The 18513-nt window shown below is 40.7% G+C and overlaps 1 protein-coding gene across 1 annotated transcript; it reads left to right on the plus strand.

Annotated features, from left to right (window-relative positions):
* Positions 1-2251: 2251 nt before the first annotated feature.
* On the plus strand, positions 2252-18074 carry LOC103145657 (forkhead box protein O1-B-like). Its single transcript, XM_007563180.2, has 3 exons — positions 2252-3298; positions 14264-14455; positions 14536-18074. Exons 1-3 carry the CDS (start codon positions 2723-2725, stop codon positions 15694-15696), a joined length of 1929 nt encoding a protein of 642 aa, XP_007563242.1. The 5' UTR covers positions 2252-2722; the 3' UTR covers positions 15697-18074.
* Positions 18075-18513: the final 439 nt, after the last annotated feature.

Genomic DNA, 18513 nt, shown 5'->3' on the forward strand with positions numbered 1-18513 from the left:
GTTTACTTATAACCATCTATCAAACTCTGATATCAGTATGAGCCTAGTTTTGCCCCACTTCTCACTTTCAGCTCTGAGATATTTTGAGGGTTTATTTGCAGGTCACCAGACTTTGACTAGGCCCGGTGCTCTTCATTTTGTTCTCAGTTAGTCAATGGCGGATTCACTGGTGTAATTTTGATCGTCGTTCTGCAGGATCCGATCAGTTACCAGTCTTTAGAGTTTAATGCTACTTACAAGTTCAACAAATTTAACGTAGTGACATTATTGAAAGGCTACAGATTCTGAGATACTTTTTTCAAATATCTGTCCTAGTTTTTGATTGTCCGATGACGAGTATTACTCGGCAACGGCTGATATCCTCAATGGAGTTTCAGAGATCTTTTAAAGAAAGAGTACACTGAGGTAAATATTTTTGTATTTTCTAAGTGCCTGAGTTCACACGGACGCCTAGAAGCGTGATTAATAATGTTTTTCCAGATCTTCGGTCCAAACTTGAAACCTGTGTGCCCGTACTCTGGGCCTCAGTTTACAGTAAGAACATTATTAGACCTTGAACCTTGTATTCTTTGTACAGGAAGTGCTTTTTAGAGTTAAACAAGCTCTCAACAATATGCCTCCCAGATTCCTTCTGCACTGAAAACACTTTACTCAATCTATTGTCTGGCAAAGTGGTGCATGACAGGTTGATGTTTAAAAGTACCCCATTTCCACTTTTTGTTCACGTTTCCTCAAACGGCGTGATAGGCATGATAGGATGTTGGCACCAGCACCTTATTTTCTGTTTGTGCGGCCTGTGTAACGTAAGAACAGGGTTTGCTTTGAAAGGGCTCAGATATTGGCCACTAGATGGCGATACTGACAGGTGATGCTGTTTCTACAAACGAGTAACCTCTAAATGTGCCATATTAAAAGAGAAAACGTTTTATTCTATGTAAGAAATTACATCCAAGTAAAAAATTTTAGCATTTTTTTTCTTTCATATGGTCAAATTAGTTTTTGATATCGATATAAGCTGTTATTTTATTGATGTCCTTGGAATCATTGTGAATACAACTGGGTTACCTCTTCAAAAAGTACAACTGTTGACATTCAACTGAAATGGACAGAAATAATTGAAAGGCTTTTTCATGCATGTTTGTTTAATTTAAGTGCAATCATATTCAAGGCTAATTCAACACATAATGGAGATACTACTGGTTCCCTGCAGACTAATGAAACCTTTTGACGTTTTGCGTTGTTCCGTCCGTCCGTAGGTTTAGATTTTACCTGCTGGATAATAAACGTTTGCTAGAGTTTCCCATTAACTGCTAGAGTTAATGGGAAACTCTAACAGTTTCCCATTAACTCTGACCAACTTCCCTGGCCTCGCAAAGGAAAAATATCCCCACAGCATGATACTGTCCCTACCATGTTTCTCAGTGGGGATGGTAGTTTTCTGTTGCACATAGTATTTTGTATGTTGGCTTAATTTCTCATCTGACCAGTTGTCCTTCTTCCATGTGTTTGATGTCTCAGCTCTATGATTAGGTTCACATGACTTTCATTAAACCGCATACTTCTTTTTGTGACGATAAAGGCCAAATTTGTGGTACATGATGAATGTCTGCTGAGACATGATCTCACTGTGATCTCACTTACAGCTCCTGCAGGGCTATAATGGGCATAATGGTTGGTTCTCTTATTAATGGTCTCATAGTCTTACAAATGTCAGAAAATGGGTTAAAAAATGTTCCATGACATGTTAAAAAGTTTAGATTTTTTAATAACCCAACTCCACCTCAACTGTCTACATTTCCCTGATCTGTCTGCTGTGTTCCTGGCTCTTCATGATGCTGTTTGTTCACTAATTTTCTCTTACGAACATCTGACTTTATAAACACCTGGATTCAAACTGAGATTCAGTGATTTTGTTTTCAGATTAGTTCTAAAGATTGTACAATCAGCATAAAAGTGTTTTGAAGAGCCATTTTACAATTATTTCTTGCTTTGTGTCAGATTACATAAATTAATTTTTGTGTCTGCAAAGTGACATGGGAAAAAATGCAAGGCACAGTGATGTGTTTGAAAGGTACTGTAACTGTACAGCAGGGTATATTTGCCATGTGTCTTTTCATTGATTTTTAATGCAGCAATGCATTTTTTTGTAGAAACAATCGTGTTATTTTGTTTAATGAAATTCAAAAATGGGAATCTCTAAAACTTCAGAAACCTTAAAATTTCCACGAGTTTTAAAAAGTCTGTAAATGCGTCTCAAAATTGCTCAGATTTTGAAACGCATTGAAAATGGAAATGAACTAACCCCCACTTTATTACATGGTTCAAAAAAATTATGTCTCATGAATTTATAAATCTTAAAACAAAGGTCCGATTTGTACGCGGTTCATCAACAATCACCGTAAGAACGCGTCTCAAGTTGCGAAGATGTAAATATCGAGCCTGCGAGCGGACCATGAAGGCATCACCAAACTCCTCTGCCAGGCTACTTGTTAAACGTGACAGAGCGGCAGAGTTCAGAGTTACCGATGCAGGAAGGTGTGAACTTCACTCAAAAGCCAGCGCAAAATCTTTGTCAGATAAACTGGACACTTCTGTTTACTTCTGTGGTTCCACCAGTGGACGCAGCATCCACTTTTCAATTTGTAAGTCCTATTTTTATTCCTTTTTCTATACTTTTATATGTGAGCGTTGATGTGAAGGGCAGCACCGGTGTGACCCAGACATGGCTGAGGCGCCCCCACCACAGGTACAGCCTGTCGATATTGACCCGGACTTTGAGCCCCTGCCCCGCCCGCGGTCCTGCACCTGGCCCCTGCACCGCCCGGAGCTCGTTGACCCCGCCGGGTCCAACACATCCTCCCCGGCGCCGTCAGTGCAGCAGGAGCCCGGAGGAAACGCGGAGTTCATCAGCAGCCTCGGCTTGTTGGAAGAGAACTATGAAGAATACGCAGAGGATAAAACACATTGCCATGTTTTTCACCACCACCACCAACATCATCATCATCATCATCATCTGCAGCAGCAGCAGCAGCAGCAGCAGCTGCCGGGTCCCCAGCTGCCGCCTCAGCAACAGGTGTCTCCTTCAGGGGTCCCAGCCTTGGGCGCCTCTGGTCAGAGGAAGATCAGCTCGTCCCGTCGCAACGCCTGGGGTAACATGTCCTACGCTGACCTCATCACCAAAGCCATAGACAGCTCACCTGAGAAGAGGCTGACCCTGTCTCAGATCTACGACTGGATGGTGAAGAGTGTGCCCTACTTCAAGGATAAGGGAGACAGCAACAGCTCTGCGGGCTGGAAGGTGAGATTATTACCGTGTGTGTGAGAACTGAGACTTTTTTTATAATAACGGACGAGCTTTAGTGATGCTGATGCTGACCGCAGAAGTTTTAACAGGAGCGCATCTAGATTGATTATCACCAAAAACCATTAAAAAAATCAGGCCACATTCAACTTTTTCACACTTTAACGTATTTATTTGTATATTTGGTATTTTATGTGCTAGATCATTAAAGTAGGGTGTAAATGAGAGGTAGACAGAATAAAGATTTTGAAACCGTGAATAGTTAAGTGTCATTTTGCCTTTATCCCCATTTACTTTGGGACCTCAAAGTAAGCAGCTTTCAGAAAACAGAGTTTATCTGTTAAATTCAATCTCAGCTTTGTGAAGACCTCCAAGGTTTGGTAGAAAAAAAAGAGCAAATAGAATAAAGAAGCAGCTCATTACAGATGTGGAGGAGCTGCAGACATTCACTTCTCAGGTGGGAGGACAGGTCGTCTATTTGTTATGCTCTTCAGAAATGCAGCTTTTATGGAAGAGCAGAAGAAAGCCATGAAGAAATCTAAAAGAGATCCCATTGGAATTTTACTTTTTGCCAGAATTTAACTTTTTGGTAGCAAAAAGCTCTGACAAAAAGAACTATCATACCTACATGATATCCCCAGGGTGAAACCTGGTGCCAGCAGCATCATGCTGTTGAGATGCTTTTCTTCTGAAGTTGGTCAGAGTTGGTGGGAGGAGGACTTGATGAAATCTGTATTCCACATGCATGGAAAACCCTCAGAAAAAACCTGGAAGGCAGACAAGTTGACATGTCTGCACAAACATCCATATATATATTTTTTTATACTGTCCCACCTGGTGAGGAAATTACTCAGCAATGATAACGAGATAGAAACGAACCAGCAGACGAAAGTCGAAGGTGGGCAAAAAAGTTGAGGCAAGTTAAAGCCTGCAATCAAACCGTGAGTCAAATTTACGTTCTGGCCTCACAGCGCTTCCCGCAACCTTCTTGCAATCTAGTGAGATGTAATTTCAAAGCTGTCAGGAAATGCCTTTGGGAAACCTCAAGCAAATATAGTCCCCATTGTCTAGCACCCCCATGTGAAAAGCTTGCTCGCATCTCATGCTATGACTTATGGCTCCATTACAGCTTCTTTCTCCTCCTTGTCTTAATCTGCATCTTTGTAGATGTAAAGGTGAACTGGCTGATGGGAATGTAGATCTTTTTAACCTCCTTTTTTTTTTGGTTCTGTTAGAAGTTCCCTTGGCAATAACAGGAGGCGATGCAAACAACTCAATCAGCGTTGTGGAGTGTGTCAGAGGGGAAGAGGCAGGGAAAAGGGGGGGCCATGCTGGGAACGACGTCAAACATCCTTCATTCCTGAGTTGTGCGCTCATATCTCTGCGTCCGTGTCTTCTAGAGTTTCCTCAGCGGATGCTAAAGCTTGGAAAAAGGGATCCCCGCTCTTAATCCCATGGCTTTCTTTTATTTCCTTGTAGCTTTGTGGTTTACTCTTCATCTCCAGTGCATGTTTTTCCCCTCCTATCTACCAGTGAATAATTTTCTTAGTCCATAGAATGTTTTTCTTTGTATTTAAAAAAAAAAATAAAATAAATTAACTTGAATCATGTTTCACACTCCCTTAAAAACTAATTAAAAGAAAACAAATCTGGAAGGGATTTTTTTCTTTTGTTTTAAATCAAGAACAACAACAAAAAAACAAACAGCCTGTCTGCTTAATATGAAATCAACACATCTTTCTTTCAGTCTCTGCATTCCTGAATCTTGGCACTCCGACAGGCTTAGGAACCACAGGCTGATAGTTATTTTTGCACTTCCCTGTTAAAAAAACACTAAAGTCCCCCCACAATGAACTATGATGCATTTCCTGGTGAGTGGATGGAAAACAGGGCCATGTGTTAACATCTCCAAGCCGGCAAAACATGAGCACCGCTGCTGGAAAAAAACAAAGGGGATCAGATGGAGCGTGTAGAGCCTCGCATGTACGCTTTGAAGTCAATCACATTTTTCACGTTTCATCCATAAATCTGCATGTATTTTATTGGGATTGTTAATTTTGTTCTGCAACACAGTCTTTTGCATGTCAACCAAAAACTACATTTTTATTTATTCAAATATTATGCTACACAGCTGAAATATTGTTGATAAATAGATTAATTTTGATTTTTGCACTTTTAATTAGGGGTATAACGGTAAAGAGTTGAGGTGGGCGATAAGGACGTTGAATTTTATGAAATGTGTTATTGTGATAATGATAAAGTTGTGATTAAAAAAATCTATTTATTACTCCTTTTTTAGGAAACTGTGTGCAGCATTCATGGCTCTGTAAACATGCTACTTTTGAAAAACATTAACTTATGAAACAGGCTTCTTACTAAGTTTTTAAGTAAATTTTTGAATTTACTGATATCTATTGATGTTCTTGTACAAAAAATGGGCAGCATTGTAAAAGCAACATTTAAAATAAAATAGTCAGTTTTGTTTTTTATTTAACATCATTAATTGGAATTGATCAAGATAACAGTACAGTTGATGAATATTAAATGACATGATAAAAGCCCAGGCCTAATAAAGGGGCCGGGGGCAAATATGGGTGTGCCACATTTCCCAGATTTTTAAGATTAGAGAATGGTGAAAACATCCTCTTCATATCCACTCCGCAATCATGCAATATTACGAGGCACTGTGCATATTAAAACAAACGTGTTTTCAGGCCTTTTGTTCGTTTTATTCTGCGTCCCTTTTCTTTGCACATACTGAAAGAAATGTCTGGCCTGCTGCATCTCCCGATGAATCCCCTGTGGCGGATGGAGAAAAGCCAGTGACCTCAGGGTGGGTGGAGGGCGTCAGGCTTTAGCCCCTGTGATTAGCCCACTCTAAACTGGCGATGGGTGGAGCGCAGGACGAGGGCGATGCCGGTGCCTTCACAGCTTCCTGTCCCCCCCCTCCTGTCATGGAGATTTCTTTGTTTTCCTTCTAAAAATTGCTGCGGCAGCTCAGCGATCGCGATACCTCTGCCACAAGCGACGGCCCCAGGGACCTCGCAGGGAGGCGGTGGAGGGGGTGGTGGACTTCCCCTGGGATGTCGGTGGCACTGTGAGGTGCCCGGGTTCAGCGTGCAGCAGACGTTAAGCGCTTCACTGGTACTGTTTTTCTCAACGAACTGTGACGTTGATGGAAAAGGAAGTGGCACCCTTGAGTTCAACAGGCACACGTTTGTTTTCAATCGAAGCATTTTTTCTATACGTAGTTCCTCAAACTTTCTTGTTTTATGCCGGTTTGGATCAGCAGCAGTAGGATGAGGATAAATCCCTACATGGATTTGGTGGCAGCTTGCAGAATGTGTTATGAAATGGTTTATCTCTCATCTGGCTTGGGCGTCAAGAGGGCCCCTCAACTACAGATCTGTGCTGTCTGGTGCCAAATATTTGCGTACACTCGCTGTGGAAACTAATGGCAGATAAGCCTGAAAGTATTTATTCAGGAATAGGTGAGTTGCCCAGTGGAAAAGCTCCACTTTTTAACAACACCCCATACATAAACAAGCTACAGCTGATGAAAGCAGCTATTACTGGCTTTGCAAAGTTAGCAAAAGCTGAACGGTGCTTTCAGTTTAAGGGAAATCTGAAGCGCTGCATGAATGGAAAATATTTGTGTATTTAAATTTACCTTCATAGCGAGTTTACTCTATGAATATACATTCCAGTAACAATAGCATTTCCACACAACCACGGGTTTCGGTTTATTTTATTGGAATTTTATGTGATAGAATAACAAAAGGCAGAGAAGTGGAAAGACACGAATACGTAGCTACACATTAAAAAAAAGCACCTTGAAAATTATGGCATGCTTCTGGTGTCAGCACACTTTTGTCTGATAGTCATAAATAAAATCCAATGCAACTCATTGCAAGGTTTCCCCCAGAAAACTTGCAGTCATTCATCCAGCGGCCCGTCGTGTTTTTGAGTTAAAAAAATGTTTAAAGTTGACAAGAGACTTGAAAATATCACTTGATAATTATGTGTAAATGGAAGATTGGAAGATTAATATCTGAACAACAACTATAAAGTTTTAAAAATGCAAACATAAAAAAAAAATATTAAATAAGTAAGCAATGCTTTGCCTCGTGGGGGCACAAGTAAAGCCTGGTGGCCCGCCAGGCTCATAATACACTGAGGGAAACCCTGCATTGCCTTCAGAGGTCAGCCAAGTAGTAAATAGAGTCCAGAGACGTTCAAGGCTGGGTTATGATATAAAACAATATTCTACGTGTTAATGGAGTGCTCTTCAATCCATTAGGTGGGACAATCCGTTGTTGAAAGGCCAATATCTTTTAACGCAGAAGGTCAGCCATTGTCCAAAGAAAACCATAAGAAGTCTTATTTTCAGTTTACCATGAGGACAAAGCAAACATTTGGAAGAAGGTTCTCTGGTCAGATTAGACCAGGAACATGATGAGAGACAGCACCACCCAACTGCACCATGAGTTATGGTAGTGGTTGCATCATGCTGTGGGGAAGGTAGTCAGAGTTAATGGATAGATGGAAGGAAAAACTGTTGCAGGCTGTAAAAGACACTGAGGTGCAGATTCACCTTTTTCACACCAAAGTCGCACACAGCAGATTTTTATTTTTAAAAAAGTTTGCAAGTGATTCACTTTTTTTCCCCTTCCACCACATAATGAAACTACTTCTGCACTACTTTGTGTTGGTCTGTCTCATAAAACCCTTCTTAAGACCACCAACAAAACTATATCAACAACATAAACAGATTTTTAAAAAGAGATAAGAACAACTCTTTAAGACTTTTAAAGAGGAGTGAGTTTAACTTGGGATGAGAAAAAGGAGGAGTCAGCTGACTGGTTGACCAAACTCACTGTCTACACGTGTGAATCAGAGGAATCTGTGGTATGTGGATCTTTGCATTGTCCTCCAGCCTGTACGGGATAATAATCCCGCACTGTATTCTCTTTGTTTAGCAAAACAAACTTGGCCTTAAATGCACTGCGAAAAAAGAATCATGGATCCAAAAGTTGTTTGGGTTTTGTTGCCCATTGTTACCAGGATTGTGGTCATGTCTTAAAGAAGATCTCCTTTGTCTGGTTTTTCTTTATCAGAAGTTGAACTGAGAATACAAAGCGCTTTGTTCTTTCATACCATTCGTCTGAGGAAAGGGGTCACTCCTTTCGATGCTTGGTGTTAATGAAGCAGTCTGCTTTTGTCCGTGGAGTTGTCAGAAGGCTGCAGTGCTCTCTCGCTTCAGCAGGCTTTTTTTTTTTACCGCCCTGTAACAGAAAACTCAGGTCCCACGCTTAAGCATCCGGGGTCAGAGGAGAAAGGGGGGTGGGGTGCACAGGAAGACTGTGTCAGGAAGTGGCTTGTCCTTTCACTGTAATCATCACGTTTTGTGCTTTACTATTCCTTTATTTACGTTAGATTTCTGGAAGCTTTGTAGTGGCTGGTACATGCTACAAGATGGCTGTGATTCAGCACATTTCTACCTTAAATAAACAGAGTACTGACGAGAAACAGCAACTTTTTTTACAAATTAGATTTATTTAAATTTTTTTTGGTCCGATGGGTTTGTTTATGCAACATGTCATAAAAAAAATATCACGTCAAAAATATGCAGTGGTGTAAAAAAAAGTATTTTTTTCCCCCTACAGATTTCTTTCTTTTTTTCTTTTTTTTTTACATCTTTTAGATGATCACAAATTTTAATATCAGACAAAGATACACAAAAATAACTACAAAATGTGCAGTGTGGAGCGCCAGGCCAGGACTTTGACTAGGCCATGCCCAAACCATCATTTTGTTCTTTTTGAGGCATTCAGAAGTGGACCTTGGACCATTTTCCTTCCGCTTAACCCAAGTGAACAGATCACGATTCTGATGGTCGGTCATTGTTTAACTGGTAGAGAGCCGTATTCATCGTTCCATCAGCTACAGCGAGTCGTCCAGGTACGCAAAGCAGCGCCAGATGTTGTCGCAAAAGTATTAGGATTCAATACGATGGTTTTGACAAATAGCCTTTACGTCCGTCATGGATGTTTTTTCTTTTCAATCTCTTTGTTACTGCTGGATCAAGAACGCTGATCTTAATTGAGGCAAGTTAAACCTGCAGTTCTTGCAGTCATGCTGGTAGACCTCCTGGGAATGTTCCTCGCCGCTCCATATTGTCTATATTTGTGGGACTCACTGCAGTTTACAGTAGCTTCAGAAAAGAAATGGCTTTCTAACCCTTTCCAGACACATGCATGTCAATGACATTGGTCTCTGTGAGTTTCTTTTGAGTGGAGCATACTGTGTGACATTTTGAGATCTTTTGGCCACATTGTGTTCTCAAACAATCCTCTTTAGGTAATTTCTTGATTCCTTCACCAGAAATGAGGATCTCCACACAGTCAAGCATCAATTTTACAGTTACAGGCAATTGTTACTGTATCCGTAACATCTTAGTCCCTACCAACTTTCCCTATCAACACATAAAGTTCTGAATACAGTCTACTTCTCTACTTCATTAATTCACCAGCACTTTGCATTTGAAACATGAACAATTGTTCACAATTTCCTCATTTTCTAGATCTGCTGATATACAGTTTTTGGTCAAAAGCTGGAAAGTACATGATGCACGCATTGTTGACATAAGACAATAAAGAATAGAAAAAAAAGGCTTGATAGTCAATCAGCTGCCTGAGCTTAAAGTAAAAGGGAAGTGGCACAACTACATGTTCGTTTGTCTTAGCCCGATAGCCAGCTAGTTAGCTACCTATATCTATATGACAAGGCCTGTTGCAATGAGCAGTAAATTAACTAATCACATGAAAAATTAAAACTAGCTCAATAAGTCCCATTTACGTGATTTATAGTTTTTTTCTTTTCTCTCTTGCCATCTAGTTTTTCTACCAAAAACTAGATGGCAAAAATCTTCAGTCTGGTGCTTTGGTCTCAACTAGCCCTTTTTTTGAAGTTCAGCTTTGTTTGTCATAATTCATTTTATTTGCTGGTTCTGTTGTTTTGGACACTTAAATGCTTTCCAGTGTTAAAGATTCATAAGAATGTGAAGTGTATTGATCTTTGAAAATGTTTTCATTATTATAATAACATTATAATAAAGTGTCTCACAACAATGTTATGATTTATCACAATAACTTGTGGGGAAATTTATTGTCCAACAAAATTACTTATCGTGTCAGGCCTATATATATCTATATCTATATATGTATAGATTCATAACAACAGCTGAAGAAAATAGCCAGCTAACTATTTTCTGTAGCTAGCTAAATAGCTAGCTCTATAGTTCTGTGTAGAAAATAGCCAACTAACTATTTTCTGTAGCTAGCTAAATAGCTAGCTCTATAGTTCTGTGTAGAAAATAGCTAGCTAGCTATCTTCTGTAGCTATGTAGCTACAGAAAATTTCAGCTGTTTTGTGTTGTTATGAGTAATTAAGTAAAAGCCCCCATCATATACACAAAACCAACTTCCTAATTTGTGAGGCTGCAGCTCTCCAGCAGTCCATCCCCTGAGAGCTCCTCTGTCCTGTCTGTGGTTTGGTTCTGGTGTTCTGCAGCATTTTTGAATTAATTGCAAGTGAGGCCACTTTCACTGTGGTTGCACCTGTTGCTGCAACTGGGCCCTGTTTGTGTATTTATCCTGCGACCGTTACTGTAAGCCTCATGCTTCGCTACACAAGAAACAGCAGCTGTGTCACTTCAATTGTTTTGAAGTCCAGCGTGAGGAGTCCTTTCATGCAGGAGCAGCCGCCGCAGCTCCACTCGACAATATCTGATTGCAGATGATGCAGGGGTCACTGGGTGGCTTTGAGGTGAAAGAGCTCTGGGACTGAAATTGAAAGTAAAAATAAAAAATAGTTTGAAATGATCAATATGCAAATAAAAATATGAAAATATGGAATAAATTAGTAGTTATCCCCAAACTAAAGAACACTTTCTATCTCTACCTTTTGCTGAAGCTAAAACTGAAACTCCTTTGAGTAGTTTGCACAACTGGAGAATTACAATGATAACTTAACTTTGGGCAGTTCCTCAGGAGAAACTGAATAGAAATCTTACATATTTGCACAGATTTTTAATTGGAAATAGGGCTGGACTTTGACTGGATCATTCTAACACATAAATGTACGTGGATCCAAACCACTGGGCCTTTGTAGGGTTTTTGGTGATTCTCTGTCTGAGTTCTCTGAAGCCTCTAATGAGTCTTTTCCCAAGATTGCCCAGCAGTTGTCTCCATCCAACTTCCCTTCAACTCAAACCATCTGCCCCTACTCAAGAAAAGCATCTCTACAGCATCATTCTGCCTCCACCGTGTTTTATAGTTGTGATGAGGATTTTAAAACTGATGTGCAGTTTTAATATTTTAGCACAAATCCCATTTTGTATTTGGCCAAAAAGTTACATTTTGGTCTCAGGCCACCATGGTGACTTCTTCCTTCTAGTTGTGTCTACGACATGATTTAAAACATAAAGGGAGTTGGCTGCACAGTTTTTTATTTAAGGGTAAACAGAGTAAAGGAGGCAGGAACACATACAGAGACCACACTTTTCAGATTTTAATTTGTTATTCAAACTGGGTTGCCTTTTTCCTTTGCTTCCTGTTGGTCTGTCACATAAAATCTAAATAAATCAGGTTGGAATTTAAGGCTCTAATGAGACAAACTTGACGTGCATTCAGGTAAATATTCCGCTCTGGGAACGGTGCATATCTCAAAGTCCATTAAAATGAGGCCCACATGATTAAAGAGATGCGTAGCAACAATGAGGCAGGCCACCTCAGGTCAGGTTTCATAATTTGTGTGCGACGCTCCTGAATTAGTGGAGCAGTGAGGATGTCTTTTGTTCTCAAAGGGCTGAGGTGAGGTCTGTCAAGGACGAGGATTATCCATGGCCAAGGGAGCCCCTCTGAGGTGTGCAGTCATGCAGACCTACCGGGGCCACAGATCTCAGCCCTGGTTCAGCAAGACATGCCTCCTGGTCGATGGAATAAAAGTTAATGTGCAGACTGACTCTGTGCTGCAAGCTGCTGAGATCTCAGGTTCTCCAATAATGACTCATTTCCTGTCTTCAGTTGCAGATTGAGCTCATCTAAAAAGGGGAAAAAAAATGGAGAAAAGGTCACGAATAGACCGAACAAACGTCAGAATTAGCTCTGTGTTTTGTGGCCGTTCAGAAAGCGAGAGCTCCACCTTTGGTGTGCGTTCAGCCTCCATGTGCAGGATGTCCTCTGACACAGGAAGCCTTATTTTTTTTTAAATAAAGGAGTCAGTGGAAGAGAAGGGGTGGGGTCGTCGGGGCTGTCACGGTGAGTCACAAAACAGGTCAGCGCGCCACACTTCGGACCTCTCTCCTCCTTTCTGCGGCTTTTCCATGCAACCTGTTTGCACGTCTCAGTCAGCGCGGGGCCGAGGAGCTCATGTTCAGCACAACGAACTCAGTGACCCCACTTCTGCAGGCTGAAAACATTCTGTGTCTTTTTCACCCTCCCTCACCATCTTCGCTACGAACTCTGTAACCTCTCCTCACTCTGTAGAAATCCCCATTGTGCCTAATCCTCTGTAGGTGAAAGTGTAGGTCGACGTTGAACGCTGCTCTTCGGGGATTAGTCTGAGTTTAACAATGTTTAAACAAAGGTTTGATATTTTGCAAACGCATAAGTTTTTTTTTTTTAAATCAGCAGATGTGGGTCATTAAGTTGACAGAAACCTCATGCAGGACCAAGATTCAAATAATCTGCCTGTAGTTTCGACTTTATCTCCATTCTTTTTGCATCCCTGCTGAACGCTGTGGTTGAGGACATCTGGCTTTCGTAAAGGCTCACATGGTTATTTTAGGGGAAATTCCCTGCTGGTACATGTTGTGTTGTATGTTAGTCTTTCATTGCACCCACCGTCCAGTGCGTCAAGATTTCATATCGGGACCCTATTTTGTCTACAGAGGGCCGTGCTGCTTGTCTTTCTCTCTTTCAACTCACTTACTGAGTTTTGCCACAGGAGGATCATCTGAGTCATTTTCAGGGCTCCTAACATAACATTAGAGAAAAGGATTTGAATGTTGGCTTCAGTTGTGCACATGCAATGACAAAGACAAACGTGACCACATACAAAGAAAGAGACATGGTTGTTCCAGACTAGTCCGAATTCGTGCCTTACCTGTCAAAGTTTGACAAATATGATATGTTATTTGTATTCTGAGCTTAAAATTAGCTTCCTTTTTCCAATTTACAGCAGAAGATAGAAGTGAGGGATAAGACGTGTAAAACAAACATATGATTAAACCATCGGAAGAAGCTCATAATCATGAAATGGGAGGGAAAAGACAGAAAATGTTTTATTGTCAAAAATCAGAAACGTGTGGTGTGCATTTGTATTAAGCCGATTTGCTCCTTAATGTAATCCACTGCAACCAAGTCACAAAATTGATGAAAGTCATGAGTAGGCGTCTGGAGCAGTATAGGAAGAAAGCCATTGTCGAAAAGAAGTCATAAAATGTCTTTTGCAATTTGGCTCAAGCTAATTCGGGGCAGAGCAAACATATTGATGAAGGTGCTCTGGCCAGATGATGCATTTTCAAGCTTGGAAGCTTAAAATGTGTGGCGAAAATTAATCATATAAAGCCTAACATATTCCCACGATGAAACATGAGATGTCAGCAATATGTGGAGGAAATTATTTTCTTTAGCTGTGAATCAGCAGTCTGTTGTCATTCAGTGTTACGTTGATTTTTGTTCTTTTTTGCTTCGATCATCATGTCTTCCACCAACTTCTCCTTTTCATGACAAATTTTATGTGTTTCACGTTGCAGCACTTCAAAATGCTTTATCATCCTCCAAAGAAAATAAAGACGTCATTTAGACAGGCAGTTTCTCACTCTTTGACCAAAAACTAAATATCAATTTCTTTACATCAGTCAATAATTTCCATGATCTTCATATTTTTTCTATCCAGAACTCCATCCGACACAATCTGTCGCTGCACAGCCGCTTCGTGCGCATCCAGAATGAAGGGACGGGGAAAAGCTCCTGGTGGATGCTGAATCCTGAAGGAGGAAAGAACGGAAAGTCGCCTCGACGCAGAGCCGTCTCCATGGACAACAACAACAAATTTGTCAAGAGTAAAGGAAGAGCCACAAAGAAAAAGGTATGAGGTTTTTGACAAACAGCATAGCTCGGTTATTAAGACGGCCGGTGGGAGGTTTTCATGCGTTTTTCTGTCCTCAGATGTCTTTACAGGAAGGCGTGGAGGGGGAAGGAAGCAGCCCAGGCTCCCAGTACTCCAATTGGCTGGGAAGCCCAAACTCCCACAACAACGAGGACTTTGAAGCCTGGAGCTCTTTCAGAACCCGCACCAGCTCCGACGCCAGCACTCTGAGTGGACGTCGTTCTCCGTTTCCCTCTGAGCAGGAGGATCTTGTGGAGTCTGACGGACACATGCTGTTCCCCGCCGCGTCTGGGACCAAGATAACCTCCAGCCTTCCCAGCCTCTCCGAGGTGTCTGGATCCTTGGGCCAACACGGCTCAGAAAGGGTCATGGAGAGCTTGCTGGATAACCTCCACCTGCTGTCCCCTAAACCCCTCCAGCACGGCTCGGACTCGCCGCGTTCCCCGAACACCGCCAGGCTTCAGAGCGGCTCCTATGGCTCTCCTGGCCTGAGCCAGGACTACAGTAAGTGCATGTACAGCCAGGTGAGGCTGAACTCTCTGTCGCCTGTTCCCATGCAGACACTTCCGGAGAACAAGCCTGGCTTTGGAGGTTATGAGAACCAGTACATCTCTCCAGCAGGACTCCTCAAAGAGCTACTGACCGCTGACGCAGGCTCCAGTAGAGACATTATGCCTCCCAGTGACAGACGGGTGTCTGACACTGGGAGGGTAAGTAGTGTCATGTCCGCTTACAGCAGTCACAACCATATAGCGAGTCATCCTGGTATTAAAATAATTACCCCTCCTCAGAGTCACCCAGGTCTACACGTAAACCCACAATCTATACATAGCCAACGTCCTGCTCCCTCAAGAGACTTGAATAGTTGCAACATGATACCCTTGGCTAGCCTGACTACTGTCTCAGGGGCTCCGCAACGACTGAACAGGCTGAGAACTTGCATGCAGCCTCCGCAAGGACATCTTGCACACACTAACAACTTTCCAGCGAACTACACCAACAGCTACAAGGAGCTGAACTTGGTTCACCCTCACAGCCATCACCAGGAGCGGCTACCCAGCGACCTGGACAACATGCCCATCGAGAGGCTGGAATGTGACCTGGAGTCGGTCCTCCATGACACCCTGATGGACGGCGGGGCGCTAGACTTTAATTTCGACCCTGCAGCTGGATTTCCCCAGAGAGTGAAGAGCACCTCGCACAGCTGGGTGTCTGGTTAGGATTCGTCAGTGGAAGATAAAGAGGAGGAATTAGTGCCACCTTGGACGGTAGCATGCAAGGGAAATGTGTAAATATAGAAATCGTTCTTCTCTACATAACATTGTAAAGAAAGGCCTGCCTACTGTATCATATTTAAGACTAAAGCTGTATAATTAGCATCCTGTCTTAGAGATTAAAGCCATTATGAAATGAGATGTTGAACTGTTAAGATGACATTGCTGCATAAGCCAGTAAATAAGACTTGTGTACATTTTTTTGTTAAAATTGAAAACATATATAGTTTTTGTTTTACTGTAACATACAAAAAACTGAAGACTTTTCATTCTGACCACCACAGTGAGGTTTAGAGTGATCTGTTTAGCACAAAAGTTCAAACTTTAGAGTTACATAAAACTGTTTATTAACCAATAGATGATGGTGAAATTTAGCTATAAATCTTTAAAGGTTAAGGACCCAGATGTGCGTAAAGTATGTGTAAGAAGTTTTAGCACAATGGTAAAAAGTTTGTCTTAAATTTGGGGGAAATCACCAGAATATCAATGTAATAAAATTTTTAAACAACAAAACGGAAGAAATGGAGTTAAGCTGGACACCTTTACGATCTTTTCTGTGCCAGTTGGGAAGATGTAACCCAACATCATTCTGCCCAGACACAATATTAAAGTGAAATGTTTCTGAATCCATAATCTCCTCCCTCAAGCTGCTGTCACACTGTTTCTTATTTTTCCATCCAGATGAAGGATGTAAATATTAGTGTGCTGCTGCATAAGCACAGAGTATGTTGCCTTTGCTGAGATTTCACTGTCTTGTTCTTTTTCTTCAGTGCCTGATAACGCCCTGACCATCTAGAGATGAAAGTCTGATTCGCTGTCCATAAATTGTTCCTGAGTGGTCAAATAAGCAGAAATACTCAAAAAGAAATAAGTCAGAGCCTCCTCTAGCTGGCGCCACTTCCAGTGTTTGGTACACCGAATAGCAAATCTTCACCAGCGCAGACAGAGCTTCTGCACATCATGTCAGATAATGATTAGGTAACATTATTATTGGCTCAGAGCTGCAGAGTATGTATTTTACACTAATAGATGCAAATAAAGTCAAAGGTTTAGCGTTATTTAATCAAAACTAGGCGATGTAAGCCGCTGAAATGCAAGGCAGGTACAGAACAGGGCAACGGAGTATTATGAGTGAGGAAGAGGAGTCAGGTGGAGTTGATGATTAGCTTAATGGTTTTGGTTTTTGAGGACCCGCTGCAGCCAATCAACCAACCTTCATGGATGGAAACTAAGCTGGTTGCAAACATCAGAACTTTTTAGTGGCGTCTTTAACGTAAAATGCTTCCAGTACTCCAGATGAAAATAAAAAAAACATCTTATTTTCCAGAGGAACGTTATAAAACATGATATCTGAAATTAACCCAGCATTGATACATTCTGAATGAAGGTATTTATTGTTTATTTCATAATTATAGATGATAGATTCCCTCTTTGTGCTTTACTGGTGTGTAAATACATGTGAGTGTGCTGTGTGTGCAAAAGGGTGAACCGTATTAGATTTGCTTTTGTTGTTCTTCATTTATAGCAAACTTCTTTCAACAAATTTCATTACAGAAACAGAAGAAATGCCACCATGTATGTATTATATTTAGAAGAAGTTGCATATATTTCAATCATTTGTGATTGTTTTTCTCTTATGTGTAATTATGTTTTATGCAGTAGATAATTGTTGTTTTGTCAGTGATGGTTTTCTTGTTAATAGGTCATTTTAGACTAACTGTGGATTTAAAAGTAAAGGTGATTATTTTTTGTAAACTAGTTTCAACACATTTTTTTAATCAAACATTTTAATGTTTATCTAAAGAAAGGGAGATTTTAAAAAGACTGAAAAGGTGAAATGTTTGATTTATTCTCTCTGATGCAGTGAGAAAAATTGTTTATGATGGGAAGGTAGCATTCACAGAGTCAGACAAGGTTCAGTAACATTCAGTCAACATCATTAAGGACGAATCGTCGATTAAATGTTGCGCCAAATAGTTGCTGAAGTAAACCTGAACATGTGTGCTTCTCTGTGCCTTCGCCGTCTCACAGACATCAACTCTTCTACGAATTTGTTTATGAATTTTAAGAAACTGGAACGTAGCTAAAGATGCATCACACCTGGTTGTTTACATATTTCAGTCTAAACTACAGAAATGCATATGTGAACCATCATACCTCGAAATGTTTTACCTCTTAAGTATTGAAGAGATTTTACTGCTGTTTTCCTCAATAAGTTGGTTTTTTACTTTGCACTCATTTTTGACTTATTGTGTTGCATAATTACGTGGTTTTCTGTCTTTTTATTTTTTTATTGATGAGATTTGAGTGAGGCATCCTATCAATATTTATTCTGCATATTGGATTATAGCCATCAACGTCTAATAGATATTATTATATTAACATTAAATCTAATTTGGCTTGAAATCAGTAGTTCTGTTAAATATGAAACCGTTAAACAAAAACACAGTCATCAACGTAAAGAAAGATTTTATGATGTTAGCTTTAGTTTATTTGGGTGCTATTAATGTAAACATTTTATTACGATCATCTCCGTTGCAGTTTGTGTTTATATCCTTCAGTACTTAAACTCCTCTTGATAATAAATGGAAAAATCAAATCTGTGTGTCTTTCTTTATCGTGCAACACTTTTGATGCTGTTTACACTCGGTCTGTTTGCACCACTGCTTCCATAAAGTATGAAAGAAACTATTTTTCTTTGCAGACTTCATTTCCTTTCGGGTCTGAAGTTATATTCATAAAGTCTTCCACCAGTCCATCTTC

The sequence above is a fragment of the Poecilia formosa genome, unplaced genomic scaffold, assembly GCF_000485575.1.
Source record: "Poecilia formosa unplaced genomic scaffold, Poecilia_formosa-5.1.2 Scaffold145, whole genome shotgun sequence".
NCBI classification, from domain to species: Eukaryota; Metazoa; Chordata; class Actinopteri; order Cyprinodontiformes; family Poeciliidae; genus Poecilia; species Poecilia formosa.

What these genes read in the sequence shown, in the direction of transcription:
- LOC103145657 (XM_007563180.2), top strand. Translation starts at nt 2,723, where the DNA reads ATGGCTGAGGCGCCCCCACCACAGGTACAGCCTGTCGATATTGACCCG. An exon ending in ACAGCTCTGCGGGCTGGAAG is followed by an intron (nt 3,299 to 14,263) that starts GTGAGATTATTA and finishes TTTTCTATCCAG; the next exon opens with AACTCCATCCGACACAATCT. An exon ending in GAAGAGCCACAAAGAAAAAG is followed by an intron (nt 14,456 to 14,535) that starts GTATGAGGTTTT and finishes TTCTGTCCTCAG; the next exon opens with ATGTCTTTACAGGAAGGCGT.